Raw genomic sequence first — 16916 nt, forward strand, 5'->3', positions numbered from 1 at the left:
ACTTTCCTCCAGGGAAGATGTTTTAGTCGGTTTTTTCATTGCTGCATCCAAAAGAACTGACAAAAAGTATTAGAGGAGGAAAATGTATTTTGGGACTCACAGTTTCAGAGGTCTCAGCCCATAGATGGTTGGCTCCATTCTTTGAAGCCTGAGATGAGGCAGGACATCATGGCAGAAGTGTGTGGCAGAGTAAAGCAGTTGGGGATACGGCACAAGGAAGCAGAGAGAGACAGACAGACAGAGTCTGGCCTATCATGAACACAATATAAACTCCAAGGACATGCCCCTAGCTACCTCCTCCAGGCATATCCTATCTGCCACTCAGTTAATCCCTATTAGGGCATTAATCCATTGATTAGCTTAAGACTCTCATAACCCCACCATTTCACCTCTAAGCTTTCTTGCATGGTCTCACACATGAGCTTTTGGGGGACACCTAAAATCTAAATCATAACAGAAGATCTCACCTCTGCACTGGATGCCTCAGATTGTCCCATGCGCATGGTCCTGTCTGATGGCTGTAGGATATATGTGGTAGGGATTTCTGGCTCCAAGTGAGGATTCTTCTTGGGATTGGTTCAGAGCATGGACCCAGAGACCAACTGTTGGCATTTCAATTCTGCCCCCTGACCCAGTTTGTGACCTTGGACAAATATCTTTCCCTTTTTGACCCTTTATTTCTCATTCAGGCTATAGAAATATTGATAATATGTAGCTCATGGAAGTATTTAGAACAGTATCTGGCTCATAGTGGGTGCTATGTGAGAGTAAGCTATCATCATTACTACTCCAAGGAAAGTCAAGTTGGCCCAATGATGGAGCCTCAGGGTCAGAGCAGGGAATGATTCCAAGGGCAGCATCCTCTAAGCTGCTGTGGTCATTCAATTCCTGCGAGGAGCAAGAAGATCACAAGTGTGGTTCCATGAAACCACAAGACCATGGGGCCCTGTGCTGGCATCCTAACAGGACAGGAGGGAAGGCAGTCTCCCTCTTGGCAGTGAACACAGCCCAGCAGTAGCAGGAGTCAGCAGAGAGGTGACAGTGCCTGGCAGGGAGCATGTGTTTGGGAGCTGACCAGGCTTGCTCAACTGCATGCCAGACACCCTTGAGACTGCCTGAAATAGCTGAGGGGGCCTTTGCAAGGGGTGGAAAGTCCCATGTTAGCAGGAGGTGGGAGGGTCTTAAGATCCAGGCTATATTTACATCAGATCTCAGTCCCTTGAGTAGAAAAAGACTAAGAGCTCTGGTGACAGAGTCCCACCCTTGCCACTTACTAAACTAAAAATACTTAGAGATCTTGTTCATCTTATTCATTATTGGATACATAGATTCAGCATGTGGATAAATGAATTCAATATCCCAGAACCTCAGTTTCCCTCTCTGTAAGATGGGAGGCACCTAAGTTCTCTAATGAATATTTGGTTCATTTCTCTTTTATAGTAAATATTATTTCTTGGTTAAGATAGAAACTTAGTACATTTGTTGACTCAAATTGATGAATGGTGCTTTAGTGAAGTCAATAGAGTCTTTTCTACATTTGTTACACTAGATCCTTTAAGGGAAGAGATCCTACTTCTTAACAAATTTCCTACAATTTCAAGACTTATTTTTGATTCATTGCTTTTTGACAAAAACCAAAATATTAGCTACATATTGGTGAGTGCTATTGAACTTTAGAAGAGTTAGAGATTGAAGATAGGTCACTAAATAATTGAAACAGATTATTATCTGACATGGAAAAGCTACACTTTAAGATAAATATTGAATTGAACCTAAGAATGTATGACGTGTTAACACTACACATTCTTATTAAACCTTTTCTTTATGTGCACATTTAAAGTGCTTTCTGACCAATTCTGTTTAGGCAAACTTGAAAGAATGGGGTCTTTATGCTGTGACCCAAATGACTGAATCCTAAAAACCAGTGAGGGGTGATGGGGGTTTAAGAAAGACACACACACACACACACACACACACACACACACACACAAAGTGGGATTAGGTGGGACACTGATTTCTGATAAATAGTGAACCAGAGCTGTTTCCACATGTTTATTATATATGGTCTCACAATCAGGAAGTTAAAGACCATAGAGGTATTTTTCTTTGTGCATTAGAAAGCTACAGACTAGAAACATTTTTGTACCTATTCCACTACTGCAATGCTAGAAACTTCCTGTGGCACCCAGGAAACCCATTGTCCAAAGTTTCTATTAAGTGGTCAGGCTAAGAGGTCACAGCATTGTGGTTATCTGGCTATGCTTAAAATCCTCTGGGAGCTGGTGTCTAAGGTCAAGGCCAAGACTGATACAGCCTCTGTGCTGATCTAGATCACCACACTCTACATCTTTAGTTGTTTTTGTCCCAATAGCTGGTCCTCAATAAATAACTGAATGTATTAGTCAGTGTTCTGTTTTTGTGACAAAATACCTGATATAGTCAAGATTTATTTTGACTCAAAATTTCAGAAGTTTCAGTCCATGCTCAGTTTGCCAGTTGCTCTTGGGCCTGTAGGTGAGACATTGTACCATGGCAGAAGCAAGTGGCAGAGGAAGTTGCTCATCTCACAGAAGTCAGGAAATAAAAAGAAGGAAAGAGGAGTGGCCAGAGTCCTAATATCTCCTTCAACAGTATGCCCCCAATAATCTAACTTCCTTCCACCATGGCTCACCTCCTAAAGATTCCACTGTCTCCGAATAGCAGGACAGTAAGCTGGTGAGTAAATTTTAACACTTGAACCAGTGGGGGATCCTTATGCAAACTATAGCACTGCACAATCAATTGAAAGTTCTTGTTTCATTCTTGGTCCTCCTTTTTCTTTTTTCTTGTTTCCATTTTTGGTACTGGGGACTGAACCCAGGGGCACTTTACCACTGAGCTATATCCTTATTGCAATTTTAGTTTTTATTTTGAGACAGGATTCACTTAATCCTCAAGTCTGGCCTCAAATTTGTGATCCTCCTGTCTCAGCCTCCCAAGTTGCTGGGATTGCAGGTGTGAGCCACCATGCTCTGATTTGTCCTCATTCTTTATCTTCACTCTTCCCAGTCAATCCTCCACACTATGTCACTGGAAACCAGGTAATTAAACTTACTAAACCTGGCTTTAAGTTTACATCCATCATTTAATGAACAATTTCTAGTTTGCAGGTGATCCATTCCCATGGAGCAAAATGATGGGGATTTGCTGTTTTCTTCAAAATCAGAATAATACCTGGTTAGTTTCTTGGAGTTGCAATTTTAGTTTGAATGACAAAGCCTGCTCAATACTTACATGTCAGATTAAGAATGAATATTCTGAATTTAATATTTTTGAAGGGGAATAAAGCACGTATCCCACATACTGATAATGCCAAAGTACCTTAATACTACTTGAGTACATATTGCCATTCAACTCATTAAATCAAAGTGTTTATTTTTACATCTTCTTTATAAGGCACACAGAATATCTGAGCATAAAATCACTGCTTGGAAAAGTTTCTTCAATGCTGACATGCTTCAATTCTGTTTCAAGATCAGAGAGAACTTCCTCCCCTGCAGAAAATATAATTTATTGATGATGGATAAATTTTCTTTAAGAACAAGTTAGAGTTACTTAAGATGAGCAGTATTAAGCACATCAACTGAATAGCTCAAATAACAAAAATCTATAAAAATGTAAATCACTACAACCAGACACAAGCTTTTAACAACTTTAATTGATATAATTATAATTGGTATGCAATATGTCTTACATCAAATGTAGATACAATGACATCAAATATCAAAGAAGTTGCACATCTTTCCATCTTTCAATTATGTGGTTTAACTTACCCCAAGAAAGAAATCTGGTAATGTACTCTTGGTTAGCACTAATACCAATACCAACTAGCACTTTCAAAATCAAAGCTGAAATGGTACATTCATTTGCCCTCCCCTCCAGGGGAAAAAAAAAAAAAGGGCAAAGGCAAAGAAGGCGAATCAACGTGCAAATTAGCATCTGGCCCAGTTGCAAAATTCATTTCCCAGATGCAAGGGATTAAACCATGCACCTCTGCAAGCAAGATGACGAGCAAACAGATGACATCAAACCACAATCAACCCCACAAAGATATCAGAAGATCTCAGGATAGTGAAGGACAGAGGTCTATACTCTGTTCCCTAACCTCCTGGATCCAGATTCCAGTCTGTGAGACCTATGTCCTGGGCCATCCTTTCCTTTAGAGCTGAAAACCATCATTTTGGTCCCAGGCACAGTTAACCCTGCTATCTGTCAGCTGCATGGGGGTAGCAGAGCTATAATCACTGTCTGATGTGGCTATGACATAATTGCAGTTTTAGAGAATAAGTAAAAACAACACACCAGTATAACAGCAAACAAGAAACTGAGATCACTTATATATCTATGTAATACTTAAAATGTCGATAAATATTTTTTCTCCAGAAACTGAAAACACTGTAGACATGATTTCATTGATCCTCACAACACATCTGTGAGGTAGTATGGGGTGAGGTCAATATGAAAACATCAACCCCATTTCAGAAACAAGACGCGTACGTGCAGAGAGGGCAGGACATTTCATCAGGGCTACAGGAAAAAAAAAGCAAAAACCCAAGTTGAATCACACTCTTTAATCATTTGCAATCCATTGAGGAGAGGCTGCTTATCTCCCTCCTGCTCCGACATTCTCTTTAAAGCATTAGGACCAGTCCTACCCAGGGATGGGATGTGGTTGTGCAAGATCTACTGGGGCCACGTCCCTTGAATGGATCTGAACAGACTCTCCCTGAGGACATCAGTTATTGGCCTTTATTTCAGATGTGTGTATGTGTGTGTGTGTGTGTTCATTTTAAATAATATTTGTAGAATAAACTTGCTAAAATATCTTGACCAATTCAAAAACAAAAAAAATATACATTTGACAAAATAAGTTCCCACCCTTAGGCATGTCACAATGAGTATTCGGTTTAAATGGGAAGTTGTCACCTTGCTGAATTCATCTGCTTTAGGCCCAGATCCCTCTCTTTGCTAGAAGCATTTGGAAGTAATCAGTTAATTGTGCAGGTGCTCTTCTTGCCTAACAGCAGCCTTCAGTATGGAAAAACGCTTGCTGCTTCAGCGACTTATAAAAGGCCAGGGTGCCAGGGAAGAGGCTGGTGCCTCTGACCCAGTGCATATGACAAAAGCAAGGTCCAGAAGTGTACTTCTCCAAAGGTGTTTCATGGACATTGGGTCAAAATGTTTTTGGCTGAGAGGGGAAAAAAAAATGGAAGTTTGGTTTTTGAAAGCCCTGCCAAGGGACTGGAAGTGAGGAGAGGGATAATTATTCAGGCCAAACACAGTCAGAGGGGATACTCTTGGCCATTCTTTGTCATTTTTTTGAGAAGGTCCATGTCTTTTTTTCTTTTATGGTTAATGTTCAGAGACATCTTAATTCCAGGAAGCTTAATCTTCATTGCTGAGTCTGGTCATAGAAGACCTCTGAGGGTCACCCCTTTGGCACCTAAGGAGTTCAGGAACAGATTTTTTTTTTTTCAGAGAGTAGGTTGTGAGAAGTGGTACTGCTCCTGGTCTCTGGCACCAGGGGTTCAGAAAAGCACAGCAATAGTGGTTTTCCTAAACAGAGCCGTGGTGTCAAGTTTCATGTTTAGAAATCTAAACCAATGCAGGTTCGAGTTCGCTATGATGTTAGGGAATGGCACATTTTGAAATGCATGCTTTCTACTACAGGAAATCAGGACACAAGATGCCGATGGCTAATCTCAGAGTTAGAGGAAGACACAGGTGGAGCCCTGAAATAAACTCTCTCAAAACACAAAGGAATAAAAAGGTAACCATCATGCCGAGAAACAACCTATCAGCCACCAGACAAAAACAGGATAAAAATGAGACCTTGCTTCATTTTGTTGAAAATAAAAAAGTATTACTAATCTGTGTCTCCTTCCTTCACAGGGGCGATTTTAATACATCAGGGCTTCTCAATCACAGCACTACTGATGTTTTGTGTCAGATCATTCTTTGTTGTAGAGGGTTGTCCTGTGCCCAGTAGGATGTTTAGCAGTGTCCCTGGCCTCTACCCACTGGTGGTATTCCCAAAGCCTGGCAATCAAAAATGTCACCAGATATTTTCAAATGTCCCCAGGTGGGGAGGCAAAGTCACCTGTTGGTTGAGAATGATTGAAATGGTACTTTCAGAGATGAACATTGTTTCTCCAAATTTGTTGAGCAGAATTTTAAGACTAGATACCCAAGGGTGTATGCTCATATTAAAGGGAAGAAGGAATAAGGTAAGTGTATGGAGAATAAATGAATTATTTGTAGTGTCTGTTTCCTACGGAAATGCCTCATAATGCAACTGTGGACAGACTAGTGCCTCTTTTTTTTTTATTTTTGAAAAGTTTGCAGTCGTTATCTAAAAGACAGTAAGGCAATGAACCAATTGCTTTATGGGCATGAAGCAAGGATTATATGGACTCCTCCAAGCCTTAGTGGGTATTTCTGACAGTTATTGAGACTTGATTACCACTTGTCCCAACGAGGTCCTCAATGATGCTGGTTCCCCCGCCCCATGCCTCTCCTTTCCCTTTAACTAAGCATATCTCATAGCCTTCTCTTTTGGAACACATCTCTGCTTAAAGTCTGTGAGCTGGCATCCCAGGTGCATTTGGGCCACCTGGAAGAAAACAGGTAGAGGGCATGCTGAGATTCAACAGCAGCCTGCTTGCTACTTTTCCTGTAGGCCCCCTGACCTCCTCTGGGGAACGTTCCATTTTCTTCTTTCATTAATTAGGCAGCTAAGAATCAGCTAGCCAGCTTGTAGAGCTAAGCAGGCATCCTGTCAGAGACAACCAGAAATAGAGAGACTAAAAAGGAATTGGAGAAACCCCTGCTTCTTCACATCAGGGTGAAATCCTCCTAGGACTTCTTTCTCCACGTTGATAGTTAATGTAATTTCCTATAAAGAAGGTAAAGAAATCATCAAAACAAAAAGTTCCCCTAAAAAAACCCCCAGCAAAACAACTCACTCCCTCTTCCTTCATCCTTCTTGAAGTAGGTCCTCAGTGGTGCTGAAGCCTCCGCCATGGTGGTCTGACCTGGCCAGTGCAAGACTGGCCCATTGTGGTGGCAAACTGACCTCCACTCACCTTTGAATCATGGTTCTTTTGTACCAAAAAGGGGAAGTTGTAGCAGCCAGAGGAGAGGGATTAAAAACAAAAACAACCATACCAACAAAACAGGGTTTAAGATTGTCATTCAATGCGCGTCAGGTACTTGTTATGAATTCTACTGGATAAGCACTTATAAATAAAGAACAGTTATTCCTCAGCCCAGGCCACAGTCCTTTGTTAGGAGTCGTCATAGAGAGGGTTGTTGTAGTTTCCCCAGGACCCGTAGTCATGGTCATCCAAAAGCCTTCCATAGGAGGAATGCCTGGTGAGGAAGAAGACGAGGGTTAAGGTCACTTGGAGAAGTCATCCACCTAAGGACAGCCCAATACTCTACTGCCTGAACCTGGGAGGCCTACAGACCAGCTAGAGGGAGAGACATGATGTTCTCCCTAAGACAACCCCTTGGCAAAGGACCCATTCACTACCTAAGACTGGGGAGGCCCTCGTTTACCAACACCCTGTAAGTTAGGACCCGTCACCCTGGGAGCCTGATTAGTACTTTCTGTGGAGATCAAGTGGGTCCTTGTCTTTCTCCTCTATGTCCAGTGCAGAGGAAGGAGGAGGAGGCCCCATTTCCATAGTTATTTTGTAAGAAGGGATGGGAGAGGGAAGCTTGCATCCCTGTGTTCTGATTTAGTGCCTGCAGTTAATTTTCCCTGAGATAATACTGACCACTGTTGCTGTCAACACCTCTCCTGACATTTATAAAGTGTTTCTATGTTCAGTTTTTACTTGAGCCTCGAAATAAAACCAAAGGGAAAGGAATAGTTTATCCTTATTTCTCTGATGAGGACGATGGGATTCAGAGATGTTAGCTGCTGTGCTCAAAGTCATTCCACTGAGCTGGGAGTCAAATCCCTGCCTCCTGGATCTAAGTCCAGAGCTCAGAGCTCAGGTCCCCAGGGTATGATAAGCACTTGAGTTCAATGACATGTGGGTTAGACAGGCTTTGGTGGGTCATTCTGGGAAGCTATCACACAGTTATTATTTCTATAAGAAACTGAAGTCAAATGTCATCACTCTCCTGTTCAAAACCTATCAATGGTTCCTCATTTCACACAGAGTAGAAGCCAGAGTCAATACAATGGATTGAAAAGCCCTAAAGGCTTTGGCTCTTGCTGATTTCCTGAGAAAATTAGCTACTATTAAAGGAGTCTTCAGTACTAGCTCAACTCCAACCATAATGGCCTCCTCTTCATTTCCATCCCCGGCAGAGCCTTGCCTCAGGGCCTTTGCATGGACTGTTCCCTAGGTTGTTCACTACCTAATATACAAAACAGTTTATTATTTGTTTGGCTATTGCCTCTTTTCTCTAACTACACTATGAACTCCACAGAGTTCTATTTATTCTTTTCTCTACCTCAAGCACCTCAAAGAATACCTGGCACATAGTGAATCATCAGTATATACTGGTAGAAGAAGCAGTGTTTGGAAAAAATATACCCTTAGTTCCCCCAAAAGCTAATTTGTCCACAAGATGGGAGCTTCCTGATGAGGGATGTGGTCATTTCAAGACTAAAATTAATGACAGGATTGGAAGCACACCACAAAATGAGCATCTGGTGCCTCGGAAGTTCATGCTAGCAGGTGAATTATTATGTCTTGCCACTGGAAACCATGTATCCTAGATTTAGTGCAGAAAAACATGCTAACTCCTCCTAATCCTTCTCTTAGCTAGATATGAAAATCAAGCAAATAAAAATACAATCTGAGAGACACAAAATGTATTTGCTGTACTTATATCTGTTGTGAAAATAATTGTTATTGCTTTTCTGAAGCTCATCTCCCTTGGCCAGGCATTTGCAGAGATGACTTTCTGCAAAGGAGCTCATTTCAAACTCTTTGCCTTCCAAATTCTGATTTATGTCCTGGAAGTTGACTCAGCTGGCTCAATCTATGTACCTGGAAACCTGAAGGTGTTTCACAGTAGACTCTGTATTCCCTAAGGACCTACACGCAATTCCATGGATGTGGGAAGAAGAGGGACCCCAAACAGCAAACCAGACACTTGATCTACAGGAATGGGGGAGGTAGTTTTGATAAACAAAGGTCAATGGATTATCTATGGCCGGCACCACCCAGGTTAAAACCTCCAATTCCAAGTCCTTTACTAGCTAGTTGAGAACTGGAAGCTGTGGAATATGCGAGTGAAATCGGCGCATTGTAACACTGGAGGCCAGCCCAAATTTTCCGCATGACAAAACTGGCAAACATTTATCTGATAAACATACTCTTTTATTGATGAGGCACTGCAGCTTCACCTTTGTAAGGGAACTTAATTTATCACATCATTTTTATCTCTATCATATCATTTTATTCCCATAAAATGTCAGTTCGGTCACAGATATATGTCCTTGAATATGATTTTAAATCCCTTTTTTCTTCATCTATAAAATGGAGAATTAAGAAAAATCACATTAGGGTTATTGGGAGGATTAAATGAGGTAATGCATATTAAAAGGCTTGGCACACAGTAAATGCACAGAAAGTACTGGCCAATACTGCTTCTTAATTTTTATTATTAGGAAAGTTATACAAGTACAAGCTAAATCTGAAAACTGTTAAAAAAAAAAAAAAAAAGGACTCTGAATGAAAAGTGAATGTCCTTCCCACCAGGAAGGGCCTAAAACTATGCCCCAGGCATAGTTATACAATCAGTTTCTTATATTGTTATTTGAATTTTACAAATTATTGTTATGCCAAAGTGGGGTCAGAGAATTAAATATCTTCTGGCTGTTAGGTCTTATTTTCTATGGTTATTTTAGGCAAGATTATTTGGTCAATGCTGGACTCGAGTCTGCTGTATTATAAGAGTAATCTACGATGCAAACACCAGTAAAATAAAAAGACCGATCTTTGCTTTTATTTTTCTTTTACTTCCCATTTGAATGAATAGTGAGTTGAGAAAATGCTGACAAATGAGGAAAAAGATGAAAAAGATATGGATAAAACAAAATAGGGAGTTTACTGAAAACTGTAGGGTTTGTTTTTAATATATTCATAGCCTAAACAAGAAGAATTGGGTGTGTTGAGATTCAAGCCAGGTTTGGATAAATCCAATTCTACTATACAAAGAGGAAGACATTTTATGTATATGTGATGAGGGAAGAATAAATAGGGAGAAAGTGAACTTCTCTCTCTAGGTCATGGCACATTTTGGAAGAAAATAGGGAAGTTTGCAGATTGGCCTTTGGAGAGTCTAAGAAGTTAAAACAACAACACAACACAACACAACAAACAAACAAAAACCACTCCCACTCCCAATATTAGGAAAGTGGAACCCAAGGAATTTAGATTTTGTCAGTATTATTTAATGGTAGAACTGCTACTGAAACCAAGGTTTCCTGATTCTATAAGGCAACATTACTTCATCTAATTTTAATCTGAACAACAAGCTGTAGGAATGATGTCATTGTCAGGTCCAAGCAATCTTGTCTACTCGTTTTCTTAATAGTGATTGGCACCTATCCAACATAGCTAGGTTTTCTATTGCTGTGTCTTGCTCCTCTTGGATGGCAAAGTCTTGAGGGGAGACTATGTGTTGCTTTTCTTCTATCTGAACGCCTAGTAGTTTACTCTTGATGCAATGGCTATCTTATAAATGTCTTATGATGACTGCTTATATCTAGTAGTATACAAATAGTGTATTTGGAGTTGGCTTTGTCAGTGTGGATTCATATGGCCTGCAGCAACTCATTCTACAATATAACTTCAGTGAAATGAAAAAAAAAATTCATTAAAGAATGGCAAAGGTCAAAGCCACCATTATGACTTTAAGGTTAGGAAGGGGAAAAAGAATTATGGTTAAATCCCCACGGGATGATGTGGCTTTAAAGCACTCAGCACATTGTCCATAGTCCCCATCCATGTCACTGCACTTAATTTGTGATTTTGTTGTATTATTTAGTTAGCTAAAAGCAGAATCTGAGAGGGCAAAATAGGAATGGTGTCTTTTCCATCCTTCCCTCCTTCCTCTCCTTCTCTGTCAGCTTCTCTCTAAAGAAAAGCAGCCCTCCCCACTCCTACCCCTAATCGGTGACATTTTGCTGGTGACAACTGGTAAATGTGGTGACATCTGTCTGAGGCCTCCTCCACTACTGTAGAAACGGCACCTATGTTAAGATAACTGTAACGTTAATACTTAATTGTCCTTAAAAACAAGTGAGGTATTGCACTTGTATTGAAACAAAATGTATTTTAGGAAACATCTTCTCCTTTACAAGGGTCAACCCCAGTTCTCCGAGTCTCCACCTCTGACAACTACCACTACTACCCCCTCCACCCTGGAAGCCCTCTCCTCTTTCATCAAGCAAGTCTTGCCTTTCAATCATAAGTGCCTGACATGGCCTAAGAAGAAGGGATACAAAGATGATTAAGACATGGCTTAGTGCTGGGAAAACACAGCTGAACTTGCAACTCATTAGCCTTTAGTAATTAGCCTTCAACTCCTATCATCCATTAGCAAAGCTGTTTGGTGCAGCTGTCACCGTCTCCTCTTTTTTGTTTTCATTGGTGGCTCTTTTCCTGTTTGTTATTCCCTGTCTGGCTTCTTTCATTTAACTGTCCACTGAAAACTTACCATGTAAGAAATAAGCCCTACTATGGGACTTTGTAGATGCCTCAGTCAACTAAAGAGACCCAGATCCCCATCCTCAGGAAGCTTAGATCCTAGCTTGGGGGAGACACAAAATATAAGTGATCAATAATAATAATAATGATATAGTGGATGGTAATAAATGTGGTAGAAAAAAATTAAAAAGGAAGGAGGTTGAGGAATACCAGATGGGAGGGAGGGATTGCGATTTTGAATATGGTGATCAGGGAAGGTGTCATTTGAGCAGACACAGAGATGGAGGATGAGCCACATGGATGTCTGAGATACATCCTACAACAGAGGAGCAGCAGGAGCAAAGGCCTGTGGCAGGAGCAGACAACATCTGTGTGGCAGCTACTATTGGACCCTTACTGTAAAGAATAGACTTTTTATATTGGAATGGTTTTAGATTTACAGAAAAGTTGCAAGAATTCCCATACATCCTTCAAACTGATTCACTTAATACTAACACATTAAATAATTATGGCATATTGTGAGCCATGATTCTGACGCTAAGAAAATTGTGTCCATATGGAGACAACTATTTGCCCACAGTTACTGTAGTGAGCAGGGGCAGAGTATCGCAACTTGGGATCCTATTGATTTCATATCCAAAATTCCACGATGGACGCATTTCCAAACATCATTTTTAAAATCCTCTTGCCATAATGTGAGCTTTCTTTAAAGTTATTATTTTTACACTGATGTTTAAATAATCAACTTTACTCTGAAGAGACAGATCGAAATTGTTTATTTTCAAAAAATGATCTGCCAGATCCTATACTACTGGCAGACACTTATCACAGAGGGGTCTGCACATAGACACATCCGCCTATCTGCAAACAACTCCAGGGTCACGTGGTGGCCAGAGAAAGTGTGTGGTTTAACAGATGCCTGTGGCTTCCCCTTCCCCAAACCTGTTTCTTCATGGTTTGAAATAAATATTGCTGCTTCACCGCACACTTCCCTACCCAGAATCATTCTCTCATCCAATAAACATTTAAAAGCAACTCTGAAATGTCAGGTACTGCCAGGGATTTCTACTCTTCAGTGGAGGACAAATGGGTTCAAGGATAGGGAAGTCAGTGGAACCGAGGAGGCCGTGTGACAAGGAGTGTCTTGTGGAGAGGTGGCAAGGAGGCTCCTAGAAGAGGTTTCTAGACAGCTTGGAATCAGGCAGATCCAAACCAGGTGAACCAAACACCTCTGACAGACAGGACAGCATGAAACAACAGGGCAGTGTATCTGGGAAACTCCACAGCAAAGTGAGTGTTAGGAGTGTTAGGAGATGAAGAAGAGGCAGGAGTATCCAGGGCGAGGACCCTGGGCCAGCAGCACTGCGTCACCTGGGTGCTGGTTAGAAATGCAGACTCAGGGGGCGTCTCTGAACCTACTGAATCAGAATCTAGGGAGATAAGACCCAGGAAATTGTGTTGTCTAATAAGGTCTCTCATTGATTCGCATGTACAAAAAAGTCTTGAGAGTCACTAAATTTGAAAATTAAGTTAGATCTATAGAATTCCAAAAGCTGATCTGAAAGAAAAAAAAAGAACACCTGTGGAGAACACATTCTAGAAGATCTTAGCTTTTGTGGCGGCTGGGCCTACTTTTAAACTCAACAACAATCAGAAGCAATCAGTTGTATGAAATGTAATCACTATAAGGAATAAAGCAAAACAGGTGACTTCTAACAAAACCGCCTTCAAGGCCAGGCCCTGTTGTGTCTATAAATCAAGATCACATTTATTTTTGTGAAGGGAACAGCTGTGCTGTCTGTCTGAGTTCCTGGCACACCTAATTATAGTAGGGTCCACCTCTCTGGCCATGGCAGACACGGTCTCTTGCACAGCGAGATTATCTCGTGGACAAACACTTTTGAACCAACTTCAACAAAATGGACTTACCTCATTCTTTAATCATGGCTAATTAAAGACACCCTTCTGAAACAGATAGGCGGGCACTTTGCTTTCTTTTAAAGTTGCAAACAAACCCTGGAATAAACTCTTCCCAGAGATCGTTTCTATTTATGAACATATAACATGAATGCAACTTCACAGCCATTTCAGAACAGCCCCACTGCCAAAGTGGAACATGGAAACCCGCCATGCCAATATGCAATTAGAAAACTGGGATGCTGTGCTATCTTCCTCCTCCACCTCTCCCCTGTTTTGAATCCCTGATACCCACTGAGTGGAAATGACAAGGATGGGGCTGCTCTTCCAAACCCATGGGCCATAAATGGCAGCCTCCATCTCACAGAGCACCTGTGTTCCCTACGGTTCTGACAGGACCCACTGCACCATAACATCAGTCAGGCCTTCCGCCACTCACATCACACCAGGCACTAAACGTGTGTATGTGTCATAGTTTCATTCACATAACAATTCTGAGTTTGATATTGTTATTGTAATGGTCCCATTTTACAGATGAAGAGACTGAGCACAGTATGATTGACACTTGCCCCAACGTTCACACTATGGTCTTTCCATGTTCTCTACATTCATTTCTTCATTTCACCTCAAAACATCCTTGAGAGAGATTTACTATTAGCTCTACTTTTGCAGGTTGTAAAAATCAACTATAGGGGGATGATAATTTGCTCATGGCTACCTAAGGAATCAGTAGAAAGGTCAGTACAGCACTGAACTTGACTGCAAAGCTCACATTCCTCCCTCACACCACACTGCCGCTGGCTAAAACCGGGATTACTAGCACAGGAGGGCTCGGGTAGGTTCAGAGCAGTTCAATTTTATAAGCCACATCCTAAAGTGGCTCAGGCTATAAAAAGACACAGTTCTCCTGGCAGGGGACATATGACAAAACTAGAGGTTCAAGGTCCTTGGAGAATGGGAGTGTGAAAACCATGGTTAAAGCATTTTCCAAAACCTTTGGAGGAAATGAGATGGGCAGAAAGGTACAAGGATTGAGCCGCTGTTGACAGGGCTTGCGAGGTGCATGGTGTTCTGGTGGTGAAGTCACCTTTTCCAGTGGCCTCTCCCCTTGCATTTTCAGGGACATTGGCTGGGTCAGGGCCATAGCCATGGTTGTAGCCAGGAGCTAATGGGCTCCCTTATAAGCTGTGATCTCAGTCACCTGTTGCTCCAGCCAAGTGAGCTAAAAGACCACAGACAATAGAACCCTTATTGTGTTATTGTTCTCAGAATTCTGGGATGATAGAAAAAGGATAAATTTCCAGCCAAGGCAAAGCTTAACGTTGTGCACACACATACACATGCATAGGCGCACACACGCAGCAGTGAAGCCAACTGTATTTTTGATGAATGATGAGTGGGGTTTTCCAAGAATCTGACAAAGTAATATTTGAAAGGGTTTTAGAATAGCCCTAAGATTCATGAGAACCATTAACCTCCTTACATTATCATTTTGCCAAAATAATTAACGAAAATGTAGAAAGGGGGTTTCCTTAGGGGGTTTCCAAACCAGGGGTGTGATTACTTTATTCTCCTTAAGTTTATAGTCACACATTTAAGTAGCATGATAGACCAGTAGTAATATATTTAAACCATATAAACCTTTCTATTTTTGGGAGAGATAACCTACAATGGGGAGAGAAGCAATGATTAATTCAATTTAATAATTCATCGAGTTTATCTGGTGTTAAGGTCTCAGGGAAAGATAGTTTAAAATAACATTTTATGCAATTTTAATCGCCATCATTAGAACAAGTTTGTAATGTCCTACTAAAAACATTTTCCAAGTACAGTAAGTTCTACGGTGGCAGGACTGGGTCTCATCAGTCAAGTGTCAGTGTTTAAAGGAAAGCCTGGTCCATGGCTGATGCTTAACATCTGTCTGTCTGCCTAACTATCTATCTGTCTCTCTATCTATCTATACATGCTTATATTACTAGGGTTCCATCCAGTTTACTGTTCTGATGATGATGGTGGTGGTAGTGGTGGTGGCTGTGCTATGTACTTGGGAAACAATATCCATTAATCTCTCAATAATGCTACCAGGTAATTAAAATTACTGACCTTATTTCACAGGACAGGGAAATGAGGATCAGTGACTCACCATAACGTGGTCAGGCCACACTACTAGAAAGTGGTGGAGCCGGGATTTAAACTAAAGTCTCCCGGCTTCTGGAGTCTGAATCTTTATCACTATTCCAGACTGCCGGCCTATGGCCAGTGTTGGATTGAGATGGTAAATTTGACTTCTTGCCTCAAGTCAAGAGAACACATTTTTTTTTTTTGAGGGGGTAGGGAAAAAGAAGCCATAAACAAGTCAATGAATAAATGAGAAAGAAAACATAATAATAGACATTGATAACAGCCAGGATTAAAGTAATAAAGACACCAAGAGAATAAATAAGAGGCACCAAACTGGGAGAGAAGTCTGTCAGAGGAAAGGAGAGTCAAGTCAGCATTTGCCATGTGAGGAACAGCTAGAAGCAAAGCAGTTCAGGGTGGGGGCTAGGGAGAGCCAAGGTTCTGGGAAGGCAAGAACCTGTGAGTCCTAAGAATTGGAGGGAAGCCAACCTGCCCAGCCCCATGGTCAGGAGGGAGGACAGAGGTGTGTGAACCAGAAGAGGTGGGAAGAGGCAGGTCTGTGAATGATCTCCAGGGCCATTGTGAGGAGTTAAAATTCAATTCTAAATGCAGAAGGGAGCCACTGGGGGATTTTAAGGGAAGGAGTGATGGGTCAGAGCGGCTTCCATAACAATGGTACCTGGGGCTGGGAGTGGAATGTGTTGGAGGTCACTGAGTGGCTGTGTTCACCATGGCAAAACATGTCCTTCTGTCCCTTGTTACAGGCACTGAGCAGACTGGCAAATAAGACTGCCACTTGCCATCTGGTGTTTTACAGCTGGAAGGACACTCAGAGAGTGTGAATAATGTGGTTTTGAGACTTTTGGATTTCACAGAGCAATAGAAAAAAAAAAATGATGGATTCAGAGTACAGCAGCTTTCAGTTGGCTATGGAAAGTAAAATCTCAGCTGTCATTTATGATCATCTTCATTTTGTGGAAGAAAATACTTTTTATAACTCAAAATGTAAGGATATAATCTCAGAGAATCAAAAAAGCCCAGTTTTTTAGAAAATGCTACACTTTCCTTTTGTTTTTCACATTCTGCTCTAAAAAGAGTGAAAACCTCATTAACAGATCAGGTACAAATGCAGAGATGAGTGTGCAGAGCATCAGTGTTTAG

At 41.2% G+C, this 16916-nt stretch overlaps 1 protein-coding gene across 1 annotated transcript in view; it reads right to left on the bottom strand.

Moving 5' to 3' along the window:
* Positions 1–3677: 3677 nt before the first annotated feature.
* Parm1 (prostate androgen-regulated mucin-like protein 1) overlaps positions 3678–16916 on the bottom strand; it is a 103643-nt gene continuing 90404 nt past the window's right edge. The window contains exon 4 of the mRNA XM_047567238.1: positions 3678–7410. Coding sequence (XP_047423194.1) covers positions 7326–7410 — 85 coding nt within the window. The 3' untranslated portion in view covers positions 3678–7325. The remainder of the gene's footprint in view (positions 7411–16916) is intronic.

Source organism: Sciurus carolinensis, chromosome 10 (assembly GCF_902686445.1).
Source record: "Sciurus carolinensis chromosome 10, mSciCar1.2, whole genome shotgun sequence".
NCBI lineage: Eukaryota > Metazoa > Chordata > Mammalia > Rodentia > Sciuridae > Sciurus > Sciurus carolinensis.